Source organism: Rhinolophus hipposideros (genome assembly GCF_964194185.1).
Source record: "Rhinolophus hipposideros genome assembly, chromosome: 19".
NCBI lineage: Eukaryota > Metazoa > Chordata > Mammalia > Chiroptera > Rhinolophidae > Rhinolophus > Rhinolophus hipposideros.
In genome coordinates, this window is record NC_138065.1 from 24,886,365 (window position 1) to 24,911,555 (window position 25,191).

General features: G+C 38.5%; 1 protein-coding gene across 6 annotated transcripts; it reads left to right on the plus strand.

Moving 5' to 3' along the window:
• The first annotated feature begins 3,972 nt into the window (after positions 1–3,972).
• Positions 3,973–24,377, plus strand: GMNN (geminin DNA replication inhibitor). Of its 6 annotated transcripts, none has more exons than XR_013991780.1 (8): positions 3,973–4,009; positions 5,807–5,861; positions 9,721–9,798; positions 18,565–18,712; positions 20,361–20,443; positions 20,756–20,866; positions 22,166–23,386; positions 23,830–24,377. XR_013991780.1 is itself a non-coding variant. In XM_081026672.1 (7 exons), exons 2-7 carry the CDS (start codon positions 5,814–5,816, stop codon positions 22,325–22,327), a joined length of 630 nt encoding a protein of 209 aa, XP_080882798.1. In that variant the 5' UTR covers positions 3,973–4,009; positions 5,807–5,813; the 3' UTR covers positions 22,328–24,377. The 6 variants fall into 6 exon arrangements, 4 of the variants coding, with proteins under 4 accessions (XP_080882798.1, XP_080882799.1, XP_080882801.1 ...); XR_013991781.1 differs by having other exon boundaries at positions 3,999–4,252; XM_081026672.1 differs by having other exon boundaries at positions 22,166–24,377.
• Positions 24,378–25,191: the final 814 nt, after the last annotated feature.

Sequence of the window (25,191 nt, forward strand, 5' to 3'; positions counted from 1 at the left end):
TATCATTATTCTTTTACCATGCTAAATGATTGGGTTTTATTTTTTGGTTATGTTTGTTTCTTTCCTCCCTTCTTTGTTCACAAACTGATTATAAATGCTATTGGGCAAGATACAAACAGCCCTACAATGCACAGCAATAGAGTTTGTACTTAGCTAGAAATGGCTGATAGAAAGATTATAGAAAATATCCATGAATTTTTAAAAAAGTTGTATAGTGTAATTGCAATAAAGGTTTGCAATTAAATTGCAATTAAAGGTTTATACATAAGCCAACATTACTGCATAAACTTAATCTTTTCAATACCCATAGATAGCTTCCTTACTGCAGACTTCAGTATATTTGGATGCCTAGAGAAAAATTCTGATTAAATTACAACTACTTATAACTTTTTTCCAGAGAAAAATTACTTTTCCTATAAATTTGGGCTTCAAAAACAGTATGAAAGCATCCATTTTTGGAGACATTCCTAGTAGTTTGGGAGCTTGAGGATCTTCTGTCTTTTGAGAGAGGAATATTTTCAGAACCTCCCTCTTTCCACATGTAGATTTTGAGTCAGAAGATCTGAAGTCTCAGTCTGCCATTGCTTAGTGGTGTGAGATCTTGGGGCTGTAATTTAGCTTCTCAGTCTTGTAAAAAAGGGAGTAAAAAAAAAATCTCGCAACACTACTGAGACGATGCAGTGGGATATTGTATGTTATGATGGTTTAGAGCACCATGTCCCATTATGATATAATGTGAGCCACAAATGTGAGCCACATGTGTAATTACAATTTTTTCTGGTAGCCATATTAAAAAAGTAAAAAGAAACAAATGAAATTAATTGTAACGGTATTTGTATTTAATTCGATATATCCAGAGCACCATTTCAATGTGCAATCAATACCAAAAGTTATAGAAATGTTTTACCTTGTTCTTTTTGTACTAAATCTTTGAAATCCAGTGTGTATTTCACATTACAGCATGTTTCAGTGAAGACTAACCACACTTCAAGTGCTCAATTGTCATTATGTGACTAGTGGTCACCCAAGTGGATGGACAAGAATAGATCTGAATGAAGTTGTCACATAAACTAGTTGATCATGTAGCAGGCAGAGCAGAAGGGATCTAACCTAAGTTGATGAAATGGTTGTTGCAGAATCTGGGGGCTTCACAATTTTTCCTAAAGTTGTTTTCCTAATCATTTCTTTTGGGATGTCGAAATAATAATAATCATCATAATAATAAAGGTCAAACAACACAGTATATATAAAGTAAAAGTCTTCCCACACCATTCTAAAACTAACCAATACTGTGAGCAACTACAGACAACATTTGGGTAAGTGGGTTTCATGATACATCTGGAAAAGCATCAATTCTTTTATTGCTTCAGCAGGTTTTTTTTTTTTAATTAAATTTATTGGGGTGACAATTGTTAGTAAATTTACATAGATTTCAGGTGTACAATTCTGTATTACATCATCTATAAATCCCATTGTGTGTTCACTACCCAGAGTCAGTTCTCCTTCCATCACCATATATTTGATCCCCCTTACCCTCATCACCCACCCCCCACCCTCCAGCAGGTTTTTAACAATGGTAATTGTTAGACTTTACCCTGTGGTTTGCTTACCATTTTCCTATGAAGACATTTTTCTTTCCTGGCTTTTTAGTTCTGGAAAGAAATAACATTATCAATTGATGTAGGTTATGTTGGATCTGCCAGCGGTTTCTGAGTGTGGGCCGGGATCGTGTCTCGTGAAGCCGAAGAGTGGAAACACGGACCTGGGAGAGGCAAAAAGTTTTAAAAAGAGGATAGTTTATTAGAGGCAGGAGAAGAGGTTGCAGCTCCCGAGTGGGAGGGGGTCCCGAATGGGGGGTGCCCCATGACTGAGGCAAAAGCTCTTACTTTTATACCTTCCCTTGCTTGCTTGGGGAAGGGGAGCTGTTTGAAGAAGGAAACTTGTTTGAAGAAGGGAACTGGCGCCTTCTAATGAAATTCGTCTACCAGGTTTGTTCTGCTTGCCCATCCTAAAGGAATTAGCAAAGTAACCCACTCTTTGTCTATCAGATCTGCTCCATGTGTCAGGCCAAAATGAATTTTATGATTAACCTCAAGGCCTTGTTACATTATGTCCTGGAGAGAAGGAGTGATTTCAAAAGCTGAAGTTTTAGGATATGACTGTTTGTTTATTCCACCAGGGACCTCTCTGTCTACCTAGGGACAGGCTAACTCTCCTGTATCATCATGAACTTTGCTTTATATTTTGCCTAGTGCAGACTATAACTTTTTATATATTTTTGAATATATGCTTACTGATTTTGGCTCTTTTCAATGATTCCTTTTAATTATGTGGCTGAATGAAGAAATTGGAAGTCAGATTTACTACTTGGACTGGCTGGTGTTTTAAAATCAAGTGACACAATGCTTGTAGTAATACTTATTTCCACTAGTCCTCAGAATCTAACTCTGGAAACCCAGTCTTCTACTGATGATTTCCAATCTATGGATTGTGTCATGAATTTAGATTTTATATTGATACACGTTCATTAGCATATTGTTAGGCAGACAGGAAGATCCCTGGTAGAATAAACAAAAGACAGCCATATCCCAAAACTCCAGGTTCTGAAGTAACTCATTCACTCCAGGACAAAATGTAACGGTGCCTTGAGGTTAATAAATTATCTCATAAATTCCATTTGGCCAAACAGAACAGATCTGATAGATAGGAAAGGGTTATTTTGCTAATCACTTTAGGGTGGGCAAACAGAACAAAACTGATAGACGAATTCCATTAGAAGACACCAGCTCCCCTTCCCTCAACAGACAAGGGAAGGTATAAAAGTAACAGTTTTTGCCTTAGTCATGGGGCATCCCATTCAGGAACCCTCTCCGACTCGGGAGCTGTAACTCTTTGCTTTTAATAAACTATCCTCTTTTACAACTCTTCACCTCTCCTGGGTCCGTGCTTTGTTTCTTCAGTTTCAGGAGACATGATGCCTGCACTCACAGAAAAATATTCCTACATCAGTGTGTTATATTTTATTCAAACAAAGCCAGAACCATATGACTATGCTTCGTACATTTTGAGCTCTGTCAAAAAGAAATCCTGTGAGGGAGGTGGCAGGAGGGGGCACCGGGGTCCCGAGTATACAGATGACAAAACATTTCTTCAAAGCAGTGCTATATAGTTAGATCTTTCCTTCCCTCTGAGAATAACCCAGGAAAAGAGATGGGAAAACATCTAATACCTATTGTAGGTGTAAACAAAAGATCTGACAAAACTCTGGTAAGCCCAAATGTACCATGTCCACATAGAAAGTTCTTGGAGAATTTTGCAGAGTAATAAGGAAAAGCTGGACTTATTACTAAGGTTTCCCTGCTCCTTCAACTTTCTGTACTCTCAACATCTATAACAGTACTTGGTATGTAGTGTGCTTTACGGAACTCCTGTCAAACCACAACAGAGTCAAAATGTAAAATGTCAAAATGTCAAAGCACTCAATACAACTATCGTGTTTCCCCGAAAATAAGACCTAGCGAGACAATCAGCTCTAACGCGTCTCTTACATTAATTTTTGCTCCAAAAGACGCGTTAGAGCTGATTACCTGGCTCTTGTTTTCGGGGAAACACGGTAGGAGTCCGCAGAACGTGGGATTTACAGAAATATAAGTAGTCGTGTACTACATATACAAAATTTTCTTCTCGCGGTGTTTACATCTAATGGAAACACTTTTTTACCAGAAATAAAGAGGCAAAAAAAAAAAAAAAAAAGGATGCTGTTCCCAAGTGCAGTTCCCAAGGGAGGGTAGGAAGTCGAGACCTGAAGTAACCATCTCCCCAGCGGACAGAAACACCCGGACCTACGCCTGAACGTTCCCGCCCAGATACGCTGTGTCCAAAGCGCAGACGCAACGCAATGGGTGAGTCAGAAGCAGGCGGATACAGAAGGCGATTGGCGGGATTGCGGCGGCCCCACCCCTCCTCGAGTCAGGGGTCACGTAGTCGTTCGGGCGAGCGAGCTGAGTAGGTGAGGTTTCACTGCAGTGCGTGGCAACTGCTCTGGCGGAGGTGGGGAAGGTCGTGGGTGGGCTGGGGACCTTGTGCTAGGCCTGATACGCTCTTTGCGTGCGCTGCGAGGACTAAGCGTTTTCATCCGCTGAGAGAGAGCAGGAGGTGTACACAGCGGTTACCCGACTGTCCATTTGGCGCTCCCGTGTGCCGGAAGTCGGTCTTCCTGTGACTCCGCCGGGGCGCCGCCGGGTGGGGATAAGTGAGTTTGGGAACGGTCGCCGGGACCAGGCGGGCGGCGAGGTGCCGGACTGCTCCATTCGCTGGGAGGGTTTTCGCGCCTCTCCGTTTGCGCTTGCTATTGGCTGGCGGCGCGGTCCGTGAGGCGCGCGCGGTTGAACCCAGTGACCCCTGCCAGTCGGCGTCAGGCGGGCGGTGGGGCCGGCGGTGTGTGGGACTCAGCCCCACTTAGCTGCGCGCGCCAGGCTGTCGGGGAGGCGGAACGTCCACCCTTCTGACCTTGGGGGTCTGCACTCTGGGCTCGTGGAGAAAGCCGCTGAATCCAGGTCTCACGTTAAAAAATGGTACCGGTGTTAGTGACACTGGTTCCTCTGCGTATCAGTATTTCCTTTGGACCCAGGCCTGTGCTAGCGTTTTAAATCTAGTTTAAAAGAACAAAAGTAAGGGCGTAGGGTTGCTGACAGGATTGTGACAAACCTGAGGAATAGGACTTGATCAGTGTCTTTCAGCTTCCTAGTTACATGAACACATTTTTCATCTCAATTTAGGACGCAGCCATCCAGCTAAAGGAGAAGTTTCAGGAAGCAGGACTTACTCCCCACATGCTATGCACTCCGATGTTTTCTGTCTTTTCAATTCCATTTTGTTCAATTACATTTTTCTAAACTGTGTGCGTGACCCATTGAATGGTTTTGTGGTTCCCGGCCACAGCCCTCAGTTGGAAAAAACATGTCCCTGGCTCACTTAGTGGGTTCCGACCAGCGTTTGCTTCACTTGAAATAGAATAGAAAATAGGGTGCATGATACAAATAAATTGTTTCGTTTCCTAAACTTTTTTTTTGTTTGCGTGTGTGCGCTAGGGCACACAATAAAAGGTTCGTGAGATGGGTCTTATTTCAAAGTTTGAAAGCCACCGCACTGGGTGAAAGCATTGCCACCGGTATCTGTTTCAGCGATAGATATGGCTGGGGGTTCAACCGTTGGCTTGTTCTCTCTTCCTTGTTTCCATTAGTGTCTCAGTTCCTGATGGGGTTAAACATTTCTTATAAATGTAAATTCATAATCTCATTTGATTGGATATTAAGTCACTATTAAATTATTGCTGGTTACCAGAGCCAAGTTTATCAGAGCTTAAATCTGCCTTTGAGACAGCAAAATTAGGATGCTATTCTTCAGGATAAGGTTGGGTATACCCAGGTATCTGTTTTGCTTTTTTCTGGTGACCATTTCTCAGGTCTTTGAGAGCTTTGTTGTACTTAATCCAGGACACTATCATGTTTTGTAAATTTGTTTAGAATATACATATTTTTCCTTTTGCAACAAGATTTTTCCAAACAGAATTTTTTTTGTGTGTGTGTGTATAAAATATAGGTGTCAAGAGTCACTAACTTCAGTCACTTTAGTCATTGACAGAGTTGAATTTGGGTACAGTGAAAAAAAAGGTAATTCCACCATACAGTAAGTGATATGATTTTTATGATTGTAAGTACTTTGAACAACAACAAAAATCTAGACTCCACCTTCAGGTGCAAACCGAATTCTGTTTTTGAATTTGTATTCTTTTATGCTTCACCAGGTGTATAATGAATCCCAGTATGAAGCAGAAACAAGGAATTCAAGAGAATGTAAAGGTATGTGAAGAATTTTTGAATCTGTTGTAGAAAGCATGTTAGAAGTATTTTGACATAATTTAGCCAAATTTAATCTGGCTATAGTTTCTATAAATCTTGAATTACTGAATTTTTAACCAGAGACCAAGTACAATAGAGAACTTTTAAAGAATTAATTATGGTTGAATGTTAAGTTTTCTGATCCATGAACCTGGGATATCTTCCCATTTATTTTTCTTTACGTCTTCCTTAATTTCAGCACTGCATTGTAGTTTTCAGAGTACTGAGTTTTATACTCCTTTTAATTTCTTTTCCTAAATATTTTTTATGCTATTGTAGATTGAATTGTTTCCCTAATTACATTTTCGGTGTGCTCATTGTTACTGTATAGAAATATAATTGATTTTTGTGTCTTGTTCTTGAATCCTGCAACCTTGCTGAACTTGTTTTATTAGTTCTAATAGTTTTTAATAGATTCCTTAGGATTTTCTGTAAACAAAATTATTATTGCTTTCTTTGTGCTATCTTTCATGAAACTACTTTTTAAAAATTGTTTATGTGTGTCTTTAGAATTAGTGTCTGACCAGAGACACATTTTGCATCGTATTGCACATATTTCCACCGTGTACCATACTCATTACCATCTAACCTGCTTGTTTTGCAACACTTTTTGAATCCCTATATTATACCATCACTGGAAATCTTATCCCAGATATTTATTCTTATAATAACAGTAAGGACAGAGTTTGCTTAGTTTTGAATTTTTAATTTTGACTGGCTTCACTCTTAAAGTTCTAAATGAATTTATAACTTAGCTAGGTTCTACCACACAACTTAAAGAGTATAGGATTCCTGGGAGTGAGACTACGTCTTCAGGAAAACTGTACATACCAGTTTGCAGATTTGAATTCAGTAGAATACATAAAAGCCTTTTATAAGCAATAGCGGTTGTTTTTTGATAGGTTGTTTTCTTTTTCTTAAAATTTTTATTGGGGAATATTGGGGAACAGTGTTTTTTTCCCAGCACCCATCAGTTCCAAGTCAAGTTGTTCTCCTTCAATCTAGTTGTGGAGGGCTCAGCTCAGCTTCAAGTCCAGTCACCATTTTCATTGTAGTTGCGGGGGGCGCAGCCCACTATCCCATGTAGGAATCCAGCTGGCAACCCTCTTGTTAAGAGCTCGTGCTCTAACCAAATGAGACATCCAGCAGCTCTGATAGGTTTTCTTTGCCTTGCCTTACTCACTATCCTCTTTACATTATTCAAGAAAAATAATTTATGGATTTTGAGTCTATTGGCTTCCATTTAGGATGATGACAACTTCCCAGTATGCTCTGTGCGTGTGTTTAAACTTTATATTATGAAAATTTTCAAATATTCAAAAATACTCAATAGTATAATGTTAACTGCCCCATTTTTAATAATTATTAATATGTGGCCAACCATGTTTTCATCTACATCTCCATTCAGTCTCCCGATCCCCTCCTAATTACTTTGAAGCAAATCCCAGACGGATACTTTATATAATTTCAACAGTTATATTTACTAGCTAGAGTAAAACTATTAGTATCTTGGATATAAAAGGACCTGGTTCTGTTTAGCTTTGGCTTTGCCTTCAAAACAGTGTCCTTTGGTGTTATTTAGCATCGCAGCGTCAGTTTACTTATTTGGTATCATGTTCTTGCTAATGAGAGAATTGGACTAAAACTAGATTTGTAAGCATGAATTTTAGGACTTCATGGAACCTTTGCCAATTACATGTAAACTTCTGGGTGAGTGTGCTCTTGGTATGTTATTGATTTAGAAACTTCACAGAATATCAGATTGTTTTCTAAAAAAATTAAGCCTCATTAATATATAAAAACCTTTTTGGCTCTAAAAAGTTGTGTTCCAATGCATAATCTGTATAAAAAAAATGATAATAGCAATATTATAATTTTGGGGATTGATGCTATAAAGCTTACATTATAAAAGTTAAATCTTGGGCCTGCCCGGTGGCTCAGGTGGTTAGAGCGCCATGCTCCTAACTCCGAAGGCTGCTGGTTTGATTCTCACATGGCCCAGTGGGCTCTCAACCACAAGGTTGCCAGTTCCAATTCCTCGAGTCCCACAAGGGATGGTGGGCTGCGTCCCCTGCAACTAAGATTGAACACGGCACCTTGAGCTGAGCTGCCTCCCGGATGGCTCAGCTAGGAGCACGGGCTCTCAACCACAAGGTTGCCAGTTCAATTCCTCAAGTCCCACAAGGGATGGTGGGCAGCGCCCCCTGCAACTAAGATTGAACATAGAACCTTGAGCTGAGCTGCCGCTGAGCTCCCGGATGGCTCAGTTAGTTGGAGCGTGTCCTCTCAACCACAAGGTTGCTGGTTTCGACTCCTGCAAGGAATGGTGGGCTGTGCCCCCTGCAACTAGCAACGGCAACGGCAACTGGACCTGGAGCTGAGCTGCTCTGTCCACAACTAAGACTGAAAGGACAACAACTTGAAGGTGAATGAATGGCACCCTCCACAACTAAGATTGACAACAACTTGACTTGGAAAAAAGTCCTGGAAGTACACACTATTCCCCAATAAAATCCTGTTCCCGTTCCCCAATAAAATCTTTTTTAAAAAAAAAAAAGTTAAATCTTAGAAATTGTCTTTTATTTTCTGACAGTAATTTAGCTGGCTTCTTTCACCATTATTTGTAGCAAGGGCTTAAATAAATTAACACTTATTATTAAGGTTCCAAAGTTATTTTTTTTTTCTATTTGTCTGGAGACTGCTGACCAATCTAGAATATAAATTATATCTGAAATGTTGGTGTAACATTTGTTCTCACAGTAGCTGGCATTTGTTCTTTAATTAAATAGTGAGATAATAATCAGCAATAGAAACTTTACTGTGGGAAAGGTGAACTCTTGCTATGTGAAGTACAGTGTGGAATTAGTAACTTTCTCACGCTGCTTTGGTATCATGTTCTTGCTAACCTTGTTTGAATATTCGCCATTGTTTGCTATCCCATGGTGGCACTATAACGATTTTTTGCAAAAATAGAGAGTGCTTTCAGATTAGGAAATATACAGGAAGGTATTTACATATTACAAGGAAGGCAGTATTTTTGCCAAAATAATAGCTTGGGCATTTTGCAATATTTAGTGTGCCTCAAGCACTGACATTTTAGCTGTCTCCTAATGAATGGGCTTGAAACAAAACTGCTTGTTGTGTGTCTGGGGGTTCTACTACTCTTATGTTTGGTTTTGTGTAAAGTATGTTCTTCTTAAAAATTATATTCTTTTGGTGAATACATGTAAATGTGTTAGGGGGGATAGTCATGATTTAAAGGAAATCTGAGGTGAATCCTTTTGATAAGGGATAGAAGTATTTTGCAGTGTAAATAATTAACCTTTTCGCAATTTACCTGTTTTGTGAGTTTCCACCATAAATGTTACGAAGTTTAGTAAATCTCTAGTTTCTGTATGGAAGATCTTTTTAAGAGGTAATAAAAACATTCCTGTTGTACTGAAATTTCACCATATAGTGTGAAATATTAGAGCTTAAAATTTTGTAACATTTTTGTTTTAGGTATCCATGAGTTGTTGACAAAATGACTATAGCAAGAGCATATATTGAAATGGAGGGAGAAAAGCCACTAGATTTGTGCCAAATTTGGGCAATACGATCCATTCTTAGAATTTCTTCAAACTTTGTTATAATGTTGGGGGGAAATAACTTTGCTAGTTGATTAAACCATTGTCTTGTTCATATGTAGCATTATAAAATTATATGGTAGACCAAATATTAGTATTCTTAGTGTTTCCTTTTTCTAAATTACAGTATGACTAAGGCACAAACAATCCACATAGCACTCAGTAACCAGATAATGAATTATCTTGACTTTTAGAATAGTCCTATTCCAAGAAGAACTCTGAAGATGATTCAGCCTTCTGCCACTGGATCTCTTGTGGGAAGAGAAAATGAGGTATGTATTACTGAGCAAGAAGCGGGTAGAGGTGATACTACCTTTACATTAAAAACATCTGCAGGATTTCCTTGGTTAGAAATACCTAAATCATTGAAATTTGGAACTAATTTAAGAATAATAATTGCATATTCCCCACAGAAGTGGTTTTGTTTTTTTGTAATTAAAGTTTATTGGGGTGACAATTGTTAGTAAAGTTGCATAGATTTTAGGCATACAATTCTGTAATACATTATTTGTATGTCAGTTTTCTTTCCATCACCACATATTTGATGGTTTTTGTTTGTTTTTAACATTTTTATTTTAACATTTTTAAAAATTAGTTTTTGGTGCACAAAACACCGTAATAATTAGAAATTTATCATTTATATCCCTCACACAGTGACAACCCTCCTCCCTCATCCACTACTCTTACATCGCACACAGCCATTATGTTTCCCCTGTCTTTATTTCTAATGCTGTATTCCGCTTCTTGTAACTATACATATATGTAAAATTATAGTTGACATTCATTATTTGTTCAGCTTCAGCTTCAGGTGTACAATGCAGTGATCAGGCCTACATCATCCCTGAGATGGTCTCCCTAATGAGAAAAATATCTATCGGATATCTTACAAAATCTTTACAACATTACTGATTACATTCCCCAAATTGACTTTCGTAACCCCCTGGTAGTCTTGTGGTTACCGACTGTGCTTTCTTTTTCTTTTTAATTTTGTTTCTTTTTTTGTTGTTGTTAAAGATTTTATTGGGGGGGGGAACAGGACTTTATTGGGGAACAATGTGTACTTCCAGGCCTTTTTTCCAAGTCAAGTTGTTGTCCTTTCAATCTTAGTTGTGGAGGGTGCCGTTCACCTTCAAGTTGTTGTCCTTTCAGTCTTAGTTGTGGAGGGCGCAGCTCAGCTCCAGGCCCAGTTGCTGTTTCTAGTTGCAGGGAGCACAGCCCACCATCCCTTGCGGGAATCGAACTGGCAACCTTGTGGTTGAGAGCCCACTGGCCCATGTGGGAATCGAACCGGCAGCCTTCGGAGTTAGGAGCATAGAGCTCTAATCACCTGAGCCACCGGGCTGGCCCCCGACTGTGCTTTCTAATCCCCTCACCTTCCTCCTTATCCTCACCCCTCCTCCCATCTAGCAACCCTCAGTTTTTCCTCTAGGTCTTTTGAGACTGTTTATGATTAGTTCATTCATTCTTTTCTTTAGATTCCACATATAACTGAGATCATATGGTATTTGTCTATCTCTGTCTGACGTATTTCACTTAACGTAATGTTCTCTAAGTTCATCTATATTGTTGCAAATGGTAAGATTTCATTCTTATCTATGGCTGTATAATATTCCATTGTATGTACCACAGTTTCTTAATCCTGTCATCTACCGATGGGCATTTTGGTTATTTCCATGTTTTGGCTATTGTGAATAGTGCTGCAATAAACATGGGTGTGCATACATTTTTTTTGAATTATCGAGTTTTGTATTTCTCCAGATAGATACCTAGGAGTGGAATTGCTGGGTCATAAAGTAGTTCCATTTTTAGATTTTTGAAATACCTCCATACTGTTTTCCATAGTGACTGCACCAATCTTCATTCCCACCACAGTGCACAAGGTTCCCTTTTCTCCGTATCTTAACCAGCACTTGTTTGTTGATGTATTGATGATAGCCATTTTGACTGAGAGTGAGGTGGTACCTCATTGTGGTTTTTGTTTGTGTTTCTCTAATGATTAGTGAGGTTGAACATTTTTTCATATGTCTGTTTGCCATCTGTATGTCCTTTTTAGAAATATGTCTCTTCATGTCCTCTGCCCATTTTTTAATTGGGTTGTTTGTTTTTTTGGAGTTGAGTTTTTTTTTGTTGTTTTTTTTTTGGGTGGGGAAAGGGAACAGGACTTTATTGGGGAACAGTGTGTACTTCCAGGCCTTTTTTCCAAGTCAGGTTGTTGTCCTTTCAATCTTAGTTGTGGAGGGTATGGTTCAGCTTCTAGTTGTTGTCCTTTCAGTCATAGTTGTGGAGGGTGCAGCTCAGCTCCAGGTCCAGTTGCCATTTTCTAGTTGCAGGAGGCACAACCCACTATCCCTTGCTGGAATTGAACCGGCAACCTTGTGGTTGAGAGGACGCATTCCAAACAACTGAGACATCCGGGAACTCAGCGGCAGCTCAGCTCAAGGTACCCTGTTCAGTTTTAGTTGCAGGGGGTGCTACCCACCATCCCTTGCAGGAGTCGAGGAATCAAACTGGCAACCTTGTGGTTGAGAGCCCACTCACTGGCCCATGTGGGAATCAAACTGGCAGCCTTCGGAGTTAGGAGCATGGAGCTCTCACAGCCTGAGCCACTGGGCCTGAGCCACTGGGCTGTCCGCGAGTGAGTTTTTTATAAATTTGGGATATTAACCCCTTGTCGGATATATCATTGAAAAATATCTTCTCCCATTCAGTAGGATCCCTTTTTGTTTCATTGATGGTTTCCTTTACTGTGAAAAAACTTTTTAGTTTGATGTAGTCCCACATGTTTATTTTTTTTCCTGCTTCCCTTACCCGAGGGGATATATCAGTAAAAATCTTACTCCGGGTAATGTCTGTAAAGTTTCTTCCTATATTTCCTTCTAGGAATTTTATGGTTTCAGATCTTACATTTAAGTCTTTAATCCATTTTGAATTTGTTCTTGTATATGGTGTAAGGAGGTGGTCCAGCTTCATTTTTTTGCCTGTGTCTGTCCAGGTTTCCCAGCACCATTTATTGAATACACTGTTTTTACCCCACCGTACATTCTTGCTTCCATTGTTGTAGATTAAATGACCATATAGGCATGGATTTATTTCTGGGCTCTCTATTCTGTTCCATTGATCTATGTGTCTGTTTTTATGCCAGTACTATGCTGTTTTGATTACTATACCCTTGTATGATTTGATGTTGGGTATTGTGGTACCTCCCACTTTCTTCTTATTTCTCAAGATTGCTGAGGCTCTCCGGGGTCTTATGGTTCCATATAAATTTTAGGATTATATGTTCTATTTCTGTAAAATATATCCTTGGTAGTTTGATAGGACTAGGGTTGAATCTGTATGTTGCCTTAGGCAGTATGGACATTTTAACTATGTTAATTCTTCCTATCCATGAGCATGGTATGTGTTTCCTTGTATTTGTATCCTTTTTAATTTCTCTCTTCAGTGTCTTATAATTTTCTAAGTACAGCTCTTTCAATTCTTTGGTAAATTTATTCCCAGGTATTTTATAGTCTTTGAAACAATTGTAAATGGGATTGTTTTCTTAATTTTTTATTTTGATATATTATTATTGGTATATATAAATGTAACTGATTTCTGAATATTAATTTTGTATCCTGCTACTCTACTAAACTAAATTTGTTTATCAGTTCTCATAGTTTTTGGTGGAGTCTTTTAGTGTTTTCTCTATATATTGTCATATTATCTGCATGTAATGACAATTTTACTTCCTCCTTACCAATTTGGATGCCTTTTGTATGTTTTTCTTGTCTGATTGCTATGTCTAGAACTTCCCGCACTATGTTGATAGAAGTGGAGAAAGTGGGCAACCTTATCTTGTTCTTGATCTTAAGGGGAATGGTTTTAGCTTTTCCCCACTGAGTATGATGTTAGCTGTGGGTTTATCATATATGGCCTTTATTATGTTGAGATATGATCCCTCTATTCCCACTTTCTTAAGGGTTTTTATCATAAATGGCTGCTGAATTTTGTCAAATGCTTTTTCTGCATCTATTGATATGATCGTGTGATTTTTTTATTTTTCATTTTGTTAATGTGGTGTATCACATTAATTGATTTGTGGATGTTGAACCATCCTTGCATACCAGGAGTGAATCCTACTTGATCATGGTATATGATTTTTTTAATGTATTGCTGCATTTTGTTCACTAATATTTTGTTGAGGAATTTTGCATCTCTGTTCATTAGAGATATCGGCCTGTAGTTTTCTTTTTTTGTAATGTTTTTGTCTGATTTGGGGATCAGGATGATAGTGGCCTCGTAAAAAGTGTTTGGGAGCCTTCCCTCCTTCTGGATATTTTGGAAGAGCTTGAGGAGAATAGGTGATAATTCTTTTTTGAATGTTTTGTAAAATTCACCTGTAAAGCTGTCTGGTCCAGGGCTTTTGTTGGGAGCTTGTTGATTACTTATTCAATATCCCTGTTGGTAATCAGTCTGTTCAGGTTTCCCGTTTTAACTTGAGTTAGCCTTGGAAGGTTTTGTGCTTCTAGAAAATTGTCCATTTCTTCCAGAAGTCTAATTTGTTGGTATATTGTTGCTCATAGTAATTTCTTAAAATTTTTTGTATTTCTGTGGTGTCTGTTGTCACTTCTCTCTTTCATTTCTGATTTTATTATTTTGGGTCCTCTTTTTTTTTTTTGATGAGTCTGGCTAAAGGTTTGTCGATTTTGTTGATCTTCTCTAAGAACCAACTCTTGGATTCATTGATCTTTTGTATTGTTTTTCTGGTTTCTATTTCATTTATTTCTGCTCTGGTCTTTATTATCTCCTTCATTGTATTCCCTTTGGGCTTATTTTGCCGTTCTTTTTCCAGATCTCTTAAGTGTGAATATACAGTTGATTAGTGGTTTTTCTTGTTTCTTTAGGTAGGCCTGCATTGCTATGAATTTCCCTCTTAGGACTGCTTTCGCGGCATCTCATAGATTTTGGGTCGTTGTGTTTTCATTTTCGTTTGTCTCCAAATATCTTTTGATTTCTTCCTTGATCTCATGGTTGACCCATTCATTATTTAGTAACGTGTTATTCAGCCTCCATGAATTGGTGTGTCTTCCAGTTTTTTTCCTGTAGTTGGTTTCTAATTTCTTAGGACTGTGGTCAGAGAATACAACTGGTATGATTTCAATTTTGTTAAATTTATCAAGACTTGTTTTGTGGCCTAACATGTGGTCTATCTTGGAAAATGTTCCATGTGCGCTTGATAACGTGTATTCTGCAGCTTTGGGGTGAAACACTCTGAAAATATTGATTAAATCCAACTGGTCCAATGTGTCAGGTAAGGCCGTTCTTCCCATATTGATTTTCTCTCTGGAAGACCTGTCCCTTGTTTTCGGAGGTGTGTTGAAGTCCCCTACTATGATAGTGTTACTGTTGCTCTCTGTCTTTATGTCAGTCAATATCTGTTTTATATATTTAGGTGCTCCCATGTTGGGTGCATAGATGTTTACTAGGGTTATGTCTTTTTGTCGGATTGATCCCTTTATTATTATATAGTGCCCATCTTTGTCTTTTAATATGTTCTTCATTTTAAAGTCTGTTTTGTCAGATATAAGTATTGCAACTCAAGCTTTTTTCTCATTTTTTTTGCATGAAATATCTTACTCCAGCTCTTCACTTTCAGCCTGTGTGTCTTTTGCTCTCAGGTGAGTCTCTTGTATACAGCATATACAAGAGTCTTGCTTTCTTACCCACTCAGCCATCCTGTGTCTTTTGATTGGAGTCTTTAATCCATTTACATTTAAAGTGATTATTGATAGGTACATAGTTATTGTCTTTTTTTTAAATTTGTAGTTAGATTGTTTTCATCTTCTGTTTACAGAAGACCTTTTAATATTTCCTGCAATGCTGGATTGATGATAATAACTTCCTTTAGCTTATTCTTTTCTGGGAAGCTCTTTGTCTCTCCATCAACTTTAAATGGTAGCCTTGCTGGATAAAGCAATCTAGGTTCTAGGCATTTGTTTTCCATCACTTTGAGTATCTCTTGCCACTCCCTCCTGAACTGCAATGTTTCTGTATAAAAGTCATTTGATAGTCTTATGGGAGTTCCCTTGTATGTAACCCACTGTCTTTCTCTTGCTGTGCTTAGGATTGTCTCTTTGTCATTAACCTTTGCCATTTTAACTATAATGTGTCTTGGTGTGGGCCTCTTTGGATTTATCCTATTTAGAACTCTCTGCAGTTCCTGGGCTTGAATGTCGGTTTCGTTCTCTAGGTTAGAGAAGTTTTCAGACATTATTACTTTAAATATGTTCTCGATCCCTTGCTTCCTCTCTTCACCTTCTGGTATTCCTATGATGCGCATGTTGTTGCTTGATGTTATCCCAGAGGTCTCTTAAACCATTTTCATTGTTTTTTCTTTTCTTTTCTTTTTGTGTTCCTTTTGGGTGATCTCTGCTAACTTGTCTTCTAAGTTGCTGATTCGATCCTCTGCTTCATGTAACCTGCTGGTAATTCCTTCAAGTGTGTTCTTCATTTTAGTTATTGTATTCTTTAGTTCTAACTGGTTGTTCATTATGATTTCTCTTTCCTTCTTTGTGTCGTCACTAAGCTCCTTAAAGTTTCTTATCGTCAATATTCTGAACTCTGTCTCTGATAGGTTGGTTACCTCTGTTTCATTTGGTTCCATTTTTGGAGGTTTCTTCTGTTCTTTTATTTGGGACGTGTTTCTTTGTTTCCCCATTCTGGCTAACTCTCTGTTTTTGCTTCAATGTATTCGGTATATCCCCTAGGATTCTTGGTTTTTGCTGGGTTATCTTATGTAGCATGTGACCTTTATATTTAACTTGCAGCACTTCCCTATTCACCTGTGCGTGTGCTCCAAAGGTGACTCTTTGTTGTTTATGTTGTCCTGTTAAAGTTGATCTTTAATTGCTTTTGGCTTGTGAGTGGGTTGGGTTGACTCCTAGGCTGATTAGTTGTGGGACTTGGCTCTGGCCACAGTGGATGTTCTGCATGAGGGTTGACTGCTCAAATGAGGGTTGCTCTCTGTGGGCTCTTGTGCCTGTAGAGAATTCCCTCTGGTTGTGTTACTTGTAGGTCAAACCTGTAATACTCTTGTTTGTTCTGGAGTTGGCTTCTGGGTGTGTTGAATCTTGTGCCTCTTGAGCTGGGCCCTGGTGTAGGGCAATTTCAGAACAAAGCAAATCACCAAGCACAACATCAAGAAAGAAAAAACCAAATAGACTCACATGTAAAAACAACCGATAACCCACACTCAACACAGGCAAAAATATCAAAAATACAAAAACAAAAGAAAACAAAAAGAGCAGCGCCAGTTTTGGCTTAAGCCCACCAAGTAATCTCCCAGTTGTCCTCTGCTGTACCAAAGAGTCCTCTCTGTCTTGTGCAGGTAGAGCCAGTCACCTGGTGCTCAGTGTAACCTTGGGACTGCAGTTCTAGATGAATGCGGCTGTGGGGTCTGGATGGTAGTTTTTACAAAGTCTGCAATTTCTGCTCTTGCCTGCACATATGTTTACTGAGAGTAACACCACCAGCCCTTTGCCCATGTCTCCTGGATCTTAGAGTACTTCTTTTGTGTGTATGTGTGTGTGTATGCGTATGTGGAGGGCGGGAGATTTCTGAGCTGCTGAAAGCCCAGAGCTGCATCTGCTGCCTGCTGCTGACCCCTGGGTGTATCTCCCCAGTAGTAATTGCCCTGCACTAGGCAGGCCAGAAATGGTGGGGGCTGGGGATGGAGGAGTCTTCTCTCTCTGAGCCCACAGTGTCACACTCTTTCCAACCTCTTCCCTGGGTCAGAGCTGCAAGCTGGGTCTTCCCAGATCCTGAGCGCTGTGGTTCCTCTGTAATCTGACACTACTCTTCAGTTCAGGGACCACCTTAAGTTTCTGGAAGGGCAGGGGTAGGATTGAGAGATTGGGAGGAGGGGCCCAGATATGGAGTCTATATCCTTTGTCCGACCTAGGGCCCAGCTGGAGGTCTCAGCTGTGGTTACTGCCTCAAATGTTGGATGTACTGCTCTCTTGGTGGGAGTGATCACCTGTGGGACACAGGTAAAGAGCCCACCTCCTGGCTCTTGTCTCTGTTCTGTCCTGGGACCACCTGCATCTCCAGAGCCATGGATGCAGGCCGCATCTCCACTCAGCTCCCTTCTATCTTCCCCTGCTCGCCCAATTTGCCCATCTTCAAATAATCCTCTTATGAGTCTTAGCTGTTTTGTGTGATGAGCAGAGAGCCTTTGATGGGTTACAGATGTTCAATTTGTGGTAGGTTCCGTAGGAGAACTCAAGAAAACCACCTCGCTGCTGCCATTTCTATGACATTGAGTTTTTATTTTAATAGTTCAATTGAGGAAGTTCAAAATTGGTATGAATATCTGTAGTAGAACTGGGGCGATTTAATAAGTTATGAATTAACCTGCAGTAGTAGTGTTGGATGTTTTAGAATAAAATGTTAGATTACTTCAGTTACTTCTGTATATAAGTGATGAAATTATGGATGAGAGTGTCTAGACTTTTGCTGGTGTAAAATATTGCCTTACCGTTGTACTATATTACTTAAACAATAAAAATAATTTCAGGTAAGCCTTAGAGACCAAGTCTAATCCAAAACAGTTGTTGCAAACGAAATTCCTAAAATATAACTGCCTTTTGGTAGAGTTTTGAATCGTGTGTTTTTTTTTTAAAGATCCAAAGATGTCAAAAGGATATAGACATGAGTGCTCCATTTGTAGTGACAAAACCACTCAGCTTTTTTTATTTCTTAACAAATTTATTAAACAGTGATTGCATATTGTTTTTAAAAGTTCTGCATGTTTTGCTTCTACATTATGTTTGATTTTTTTCTTTTAATATCTTAATATCTGCCTTTAACCAATGGCTCCTTTTTCCTTCCTAATTTTTCCTCCTTTCTTGGACTCTAATGATGCATGTCTTACTCTGGCAGTTCTTTCTTCTAAACACATTCTTCAGAAGTTGTTTGCCTGCTTTAGTTTCCAAATCCACTCAGCTTTCTAGTTTATTAAATAAAAATGAATGAGATTGATGTATGTATTTCCATTATAGTTGGTTAAAAGCTTGTCCAAAACGAAACATTGGAATGACCAGTTAACATCTAAGACTTCAAGCTCTGGAGTTGTTATTGTCCCAGAACATAGTGAAAATAAAAATCCTGAAAGAGTTACCCAAGAAGCATTTGATCTTATGATTACAGGTATGAAAACAAACAACAACAAAATATACATATATATATATATAAAACTTCCACCTTAGAAGCTTTAATTGTAATAAAGGGAAACAGTATTTGTTACACTGTTATGAATTTTGCCCACAGCCTCTTTTTTTTTCTTTTTCTTTTTTAAAGATTTTATTGGGGAAGGCGGGGACAGGACTTTATTGGGGAACAGTGTGTACTTCCAAGCTTTTTTTTCCAAGTCAAGTTGTTGTCCTTTCAATCTTAGTTGTGGAGGGTGCCGTTCAGCTTCAAGTTGTCCTTTCAGTTATAGTTGTGGAGGGCGCAGCTCAGCTCCAGGTCCAGTTGCTCTTTCTAGTTGCAGGGGGCACAGCCCACCATCCCTTGGTGGACCGGCAACCTTGTGGTTGAGAGGACTCATTCCAACCAACTGAGCCATCCGGGAGCTCAGCGGCAGCTCAGCTCAAGGTGCCGTGTTCAATCTTAGTTACAGGGGGTGCTACCCACCATCCCTTGCGGGACTCAAGGAATCGAACTGGCAACCTTGTGGTTGAGAGCCCACTGGCCCATGTGGGAATCAAACCGGCAGCCTTAGGAGTTAGGAGCATGGAGCTCTAACCGCCTGAGCCACCGGGCCGGCCCTACCCACAGCCTCTTAATCTGGGGACACTATTAGATAGTTTAATGTTTTTGACAATTAAATTTTCTTATGGTTGTTAATATATAAACTCTGTAAATTTGGACAAGTCTTAACTGTTTGAGTTCCAAATATGGATGAAATATTAAAGAAAATGATAGTGATTAATATGGAATCTTTGATATTAGATTGCCTTAAGGGTTTACAAGACTTGGAAATAGTCTTTTCGGAACAAAAATGTCTATAAGCTGAATTTGAAGAGAAAAATTTGTATATACCAGGACAATGTAAAATAAGGGAGCCATTAGAAACATGGCTGAAGTAGAGGGAGTCATGATAAATGAGCAGCACTGTGCCTATAATAAATATCGGTTTTTAGTGGAATGGCAGTGGACCTCAAAAGAGGAAGCTAGTGATGGTTTTTAAGCATTGTGGAAGATCATTGGATAAAAAAGTGACAAAAAAAGTTCAGAGATAGAGAAGTTAATTGAATTACCCAAAGTAATAGTGACATTTGGGCTCATTTTGATTTGCCTGGAGGACAGTAAGGAAAAAGATAAGTAGACAGTAGGATTTTATCAGGCAAAAATAGGAAAGGTTGGCTGCATGGAAATAAAGAAGCTCTTTAGTAGTATCGTAGAATAAATAGTTTTGTGACACTCATATCTGACTTGGTTAAAATGAACAAAGATTTGCGGCCAAAAAACCTACTAAAGTCAAATACAGAAACAACTGCACATATTGTTAGCATAACCACACAGATGAAAAAAATTAATCCATGTAACTTGAACATAGGACTCTATATACCTTCAGTGGGATATATTGAAATCCTTAAAATGTTGGGGGAAAATAAAATAGAAAAAAATTGATTTGGTTTCTGACTTGAATCTTTTAAAAATGGGTATTACTAAGTAGAATAAGTAGTACTAAGGTTGTAAATTTTATTGAAATGTAAAAAATTATTAGTTTTTTACAGCAGCATCGAACAGTAGTGGTTGCCAAGTTACATGTAAATCATTAAATTTATTTTAGAAAATCCATCTTCTCAATATTGGAAAGAAATGGCAGAAAAACGGAGGAAGGCACTCTATGAAGCACTGAAGGAAAATGAGAAAGTATGTACTGAATATAATTTGTGGCATTTTTTAACATTTCAGTTTTTTAACATTCCTCCTGCTGCTTAGCATATTTGGTTATAGCATTATAAACTAGTTTTAATTTTGGCCTAAGAAAAGTTTTATTAGGAAGGCAACTCTGTTACCAGAATTATTATACAAAAAGAAGCCTGTTGTATTGAGAGCCAAAGATAACACCTTTGTTAGGAACTTGGTTCTAGACGTGTTCATTAGTTATATACTTGGAGGCATATAATTTGGTTTATAGCATAACAAATATATGGAATACTGAACTTTATTTATGTTGTATAGCTTCATAAAGAAATTGAACAAAAGGACAGTGAAATTGCCCGCCTAAAAAAGGAGAATGAAGAATTGGCAGAAGTAGCAGAACACGTACAGTATATGACAGAGGTTATAGAGGTATGTATTTAACATTCACCTGATTCAGAATCTTCTGGTTTTCTATAATAGTGAGATGGTAAGTGTGATCAGTAAGTGGGGTTTGGAATCATATTTCCTGGCTTTCAGTCTTTGCTCCCTGCCTGGCACTGTTGAGTTTGTTGAGTCAGGCAGGTTATTTATCCTGTCAGGGCTTCATTTTCCTCATCTATAAAATGAGACTAATAGGACCTAATCATAGGATTGTTATGAAAATTATGAATTATAATAGATGAAAGTTAAGAGAGGTGCCCTCACCTATAGTAAGAGCCCAATAACCTTTAGGTATTATTTATTAATAATTAATAATATTAAGAATATCTGTTTTCTTGTAGAGATTAAAAAAGAATTGTGTCTGAAAAATATGTGTAATATTGTATTTCAGTTGACAAAGTTTTAGACAGTTTTAAATTAATGCCAGTGTGATGTTACAGTTGTTTATAAAGCTGTTAATTGGTACACTAAATAAGTTTGGTGGTCTTAATCTGACTTTAAATTTAGAAGTAGCTGATATGTTTGTAAGAATTAGCCTGATGACTGTTACTTTACCAGTCTTACCCTAAAAAATAAGTCTTAAACTTAACTCATGTTTGCAGAAAATCATCTTTCAGATGGGATGAAAGATTTTCTTTTGTTTCTTCCCCCTTTCTTTCACTTCCCTTGCCCCCCCCCCCCCACACACACACACACTTTGGTTCAAGCCGTTGTTTCTCAGTCTACTTGTGTAGGACACAGCTCCCTGGCCCATACTGGTATTATGAGCCTTGCGCTCTCCGGGTTGAGGCAGTCGGTTGCTGGTCGTTGGTTGGCTGCTCACAGCAGCTCGCGGCAGCGCTTGCTGGCTGCAAGATTTTCAAATCAAAACTTCTCGTACTGAATTGCTTACATTTTATAGCTGTGACAGAATTAATATTGAGGTTTTCATTTGGAAGTACTATAATAGGTGTTTTAACTGCCATGAAAGTGTTGGTGCACAGCAGATTAGGAAATTAGGAAACCTGGTCCTTCACTGAAGATAGTTTGAGAAGTAGTGATTTCATTTGTACTCTGAAAGCATGTCAGCACTTTAAAAAAATGATCAATTTATAAAGCTCAATGACTTTACTTAAACATGATCTAGCATGGTAAAGACTTGACATTAATACTTGATTATTGGTAAGTAAATTTAATTGAGAGACATGAAAAGTACCTCTTTACAACATCGAGGGTCAATTATATTGGTATCTGATAATGGACTTGGGTTTTAAAGTTTTTGCAATAAATTATTGGTTTATTTAAAAGAGACTGAAAGGTGAACCTCTGGATAACTTCGAATCACCGGATAGTCAGGAATTTGATTCTGAAGGAGAAGCTGGTGAGGACTCTGAAGTGGAAGACTTGGAAATTGGTACAGGTCCTGAAGAATTTGTATCTTCCTCTACAGATGCAAAACCATGTATATGAAATTCATTGATATTTGACTCTTGAGAAATTACACTGCCAACGTTTACCTCCATATAGTTCTTTGTAGCAGAGCACATAACTTATGCAAACTTGAAATCAAACTTCCTTGTTTGACTCCTGGGACCCTATTATCGCAATAAAATACAAATACTATGTATTTTTAACCCGTGATGTTTTATGTAGATAGCATTTTCTCAGATGTCACACATGACAATTATACAATAAATAAACTTGTCTCCTATTGAGCATTATGTGTATCTTGGAAGAATGAAGTCTAAGGAGCCTATGTAGAAAATTTGTCTATTTCTATGGTTTTATATTGTTTTCTGTGTATTCCTCTGTTATTTTGGAGGAAACAAGGAGAAAATGAATGTATCCCTCTTTAGACGAAATAGTTGAGGTTTTACTGCCAAATCTGGTTGTACCTCAAGCTCATTTTGGGGATTTAATTTCCAGACCCCTGTGACCAGATACTCTTCCTGAGTAGTTTTGGTAACGGGAGTATGAGAATCTGGTTTCAAAAGCTCCCAAGTGAACGTGATTAGCTGTATCAAAGCTCAACTGGCTGGCTTGGTCACATTCATCTTGGAAGCTTAAAATGGTGATAATTCTCTAGGAAGCATAGTGAGGGGCAGGTAAAAATCCAATTAAGAGTTGCAGGAATAGCTGAGGATTCTGAAATTTTCACACGTCATATTTGGTATATTACAAAGTGTGTTTGTGTGTGTGTGTGTGTGTGTGTGACTAAGAAATAAGAGGGGTGAAATTAATTAGGGGTTTCCCATATGTATTGTTCTGAAGGAAGAAGACAGGGAAATTGCAAAGTATACAGCATTGGGATTGAATATGTTCTGTGAGAAGTATACAAGTACCTTTATAAATTTACACTAAAGAACAATGTCAAGTATTAAAGGATTACATTAGGCAAGTTACTTGTCCTTATAGAGCTTTTTTTTTGGTAATTAAAGTTATTGGGGTGACAATTGTTAATAAAGTTACATAGATTTCAGGTGTATAATTCTGTAATACATCATCTATATATCACATTATGTGTTTACCGCCCAGAGTCAGTTCTTTTTCCATCACCATATATTGTTTTTTTGTTTGTTTGTTTGTTTTTAAGGAGGGCGCAGCTCATAGTGGCCCAGGCCAGTATTGAACCAGCAACACTTTGGTGGTATTTGCACCACGCTCTAACCAACTGAGCTAATTGGCTACCCCATCTTATTTCTAATATTAATACAAAGTCTACCTCAGTGTCTATTGTGAGGATTAAAACCTTGACTATAGTGCCTGAACTAAATGCTTAAAACCAAAAGCTGTTGGGGCCAGCCCGGTGGCACAGGCAGTTGGAGCTCCGCGCTCCTAACTCCCAAGGCTGCCTGTTCGAATCCCACATGGGCCAGTGGGCTCTCAACCACAAGGTTGCCGGTTCGCCTCCTGCAAGGGATGGTGGGTTGCGTCTCCTGCAACTAGCAACAGCAACTGGACCTGGAGCTGAGCTGCGCCCTCCATAACTAAGATTGAAAGCACAACAACTTGACTTGGGAAAAAGAAGTCCTGGAAGTACACACTGTTCCCCAATAAAGTCCTGTTCCCCTTCCCCAATAAAAACAAACAAACAAACAAAAAACCTGGAAGCTATTATTAATCTATGGCAACATTATTCAGTAATACTTTGTGAGATGTTGGAAATATCTGTGCTGTCCAGTATGATAACCATTTAGCTGTACGTGGCTGTTGAGCTTTGAAATGTGGTTATTGTGAATGAGGAACTGAAATTTTAGTTTATATCTAAGTAGCCACATGAGGTTAGTGGTTACTGTATTAGACAGTGCAGCTCTTTGTTTTAGGTATTCACCACTAGCCTAAAGATAGAATTGAAGGGTGGCCAGATGGCGCAAGCTCTGAACAACAGGGTTGTTGGTTTGATTCCCATGTGGGCCAGTGAGCTGCGCCCTCCACAACTGGAGTGAAGGAGAACGACTTGGAGCTGATGGGTCCTGGAAAAAAACACTGTTCCCCAATATTCCCCAATAAAATTTATTTTAAAAAAATTGAAGAGATAAATTTTATGTATTTTTTTACCATAATAAAAAAATAATTAAAATCTGGTTTGGGGGAGGGGGAAATCAGCTGAGGGACTGTTAGAAGGGGAAGAGCTAAGTAGAACAGGATAACTTGGCAAATAGTATTAATGGAAAATGCCAAAAGTGGATTACCAGGATTTGGTGGTAGGAAGCAAAAGGGGGGAGGAATTGAAGAGAATTACAAAATTTAAGAGTTAAAAGTGTTAATCTTCTAAAAGAAAATATAGGAAAAAATCTTAGTGACCTTGGATTTGGCAAAGATTTCTCAAACGGGACACAAACAGCATGAAGTGTATCAGTAAATCAGGCTTCATAAAAGTAAAAAACTTCTTTTTGAAAGACTTAGAATGAAAAGACAAAGCACAGGCTGGGAGAAAATATTTGCAAAACATTCAGCAAAGGATTTGTATCTGTAAAGAGTTCTTACACCTGAATAAGTACACAACCTTATTTTTAAAGTTGGGGGAAGATTTGGACACTTCACCAAAGAATATATAGTTAGCGAGTAAGCACATGAAAAGATGTCAACATGACCAGTGATTAGAAAAGTTCAAATTAAACCTACAGTGAGATATTGTTGTGTACCTATTGGAATGGCTGAGGTTTAAAAAACAATGTGATCATACCAAGTGTCAGGATGTGAAGCAATGGGTACTCCTGCAGTGCTAGTGGCAGTGTTAAAGACTATAGATGCTATAGAAATGTTCGGCAATTTCTTAAAAGTTAACATGCATTCCATGTGACCCAGTCATTCCACTCCTAGGTATTTAAGAA

What these genes read in the sequence shown, in the direction of transcription:
- GMNN (XM_081026672.1), top strand. Translation starts at nt 5,814, where the DNA reads ATGAATCCCAGTATGAAGCAGAAACAAGGAATTCAAGAGAATGTAAAG. An exon ending in ATTTGATCTTATGATTACAG is followed by an intron (nt 18,713 to 20,360) that starts GTATGAAAACAA and finishes AATTTATTTTAG; the next exon opens with AAAATCCATCTTCTCAATAT. An exon ending in ATATGACAGAGGTTATAGAG is followed by an intron (nt 20,867 to 22,165) that starts GTATGTATTTAA and finishes TTTATTTAAAAG; the next exon opens with AGACTGAAAGGTGAACCTCT.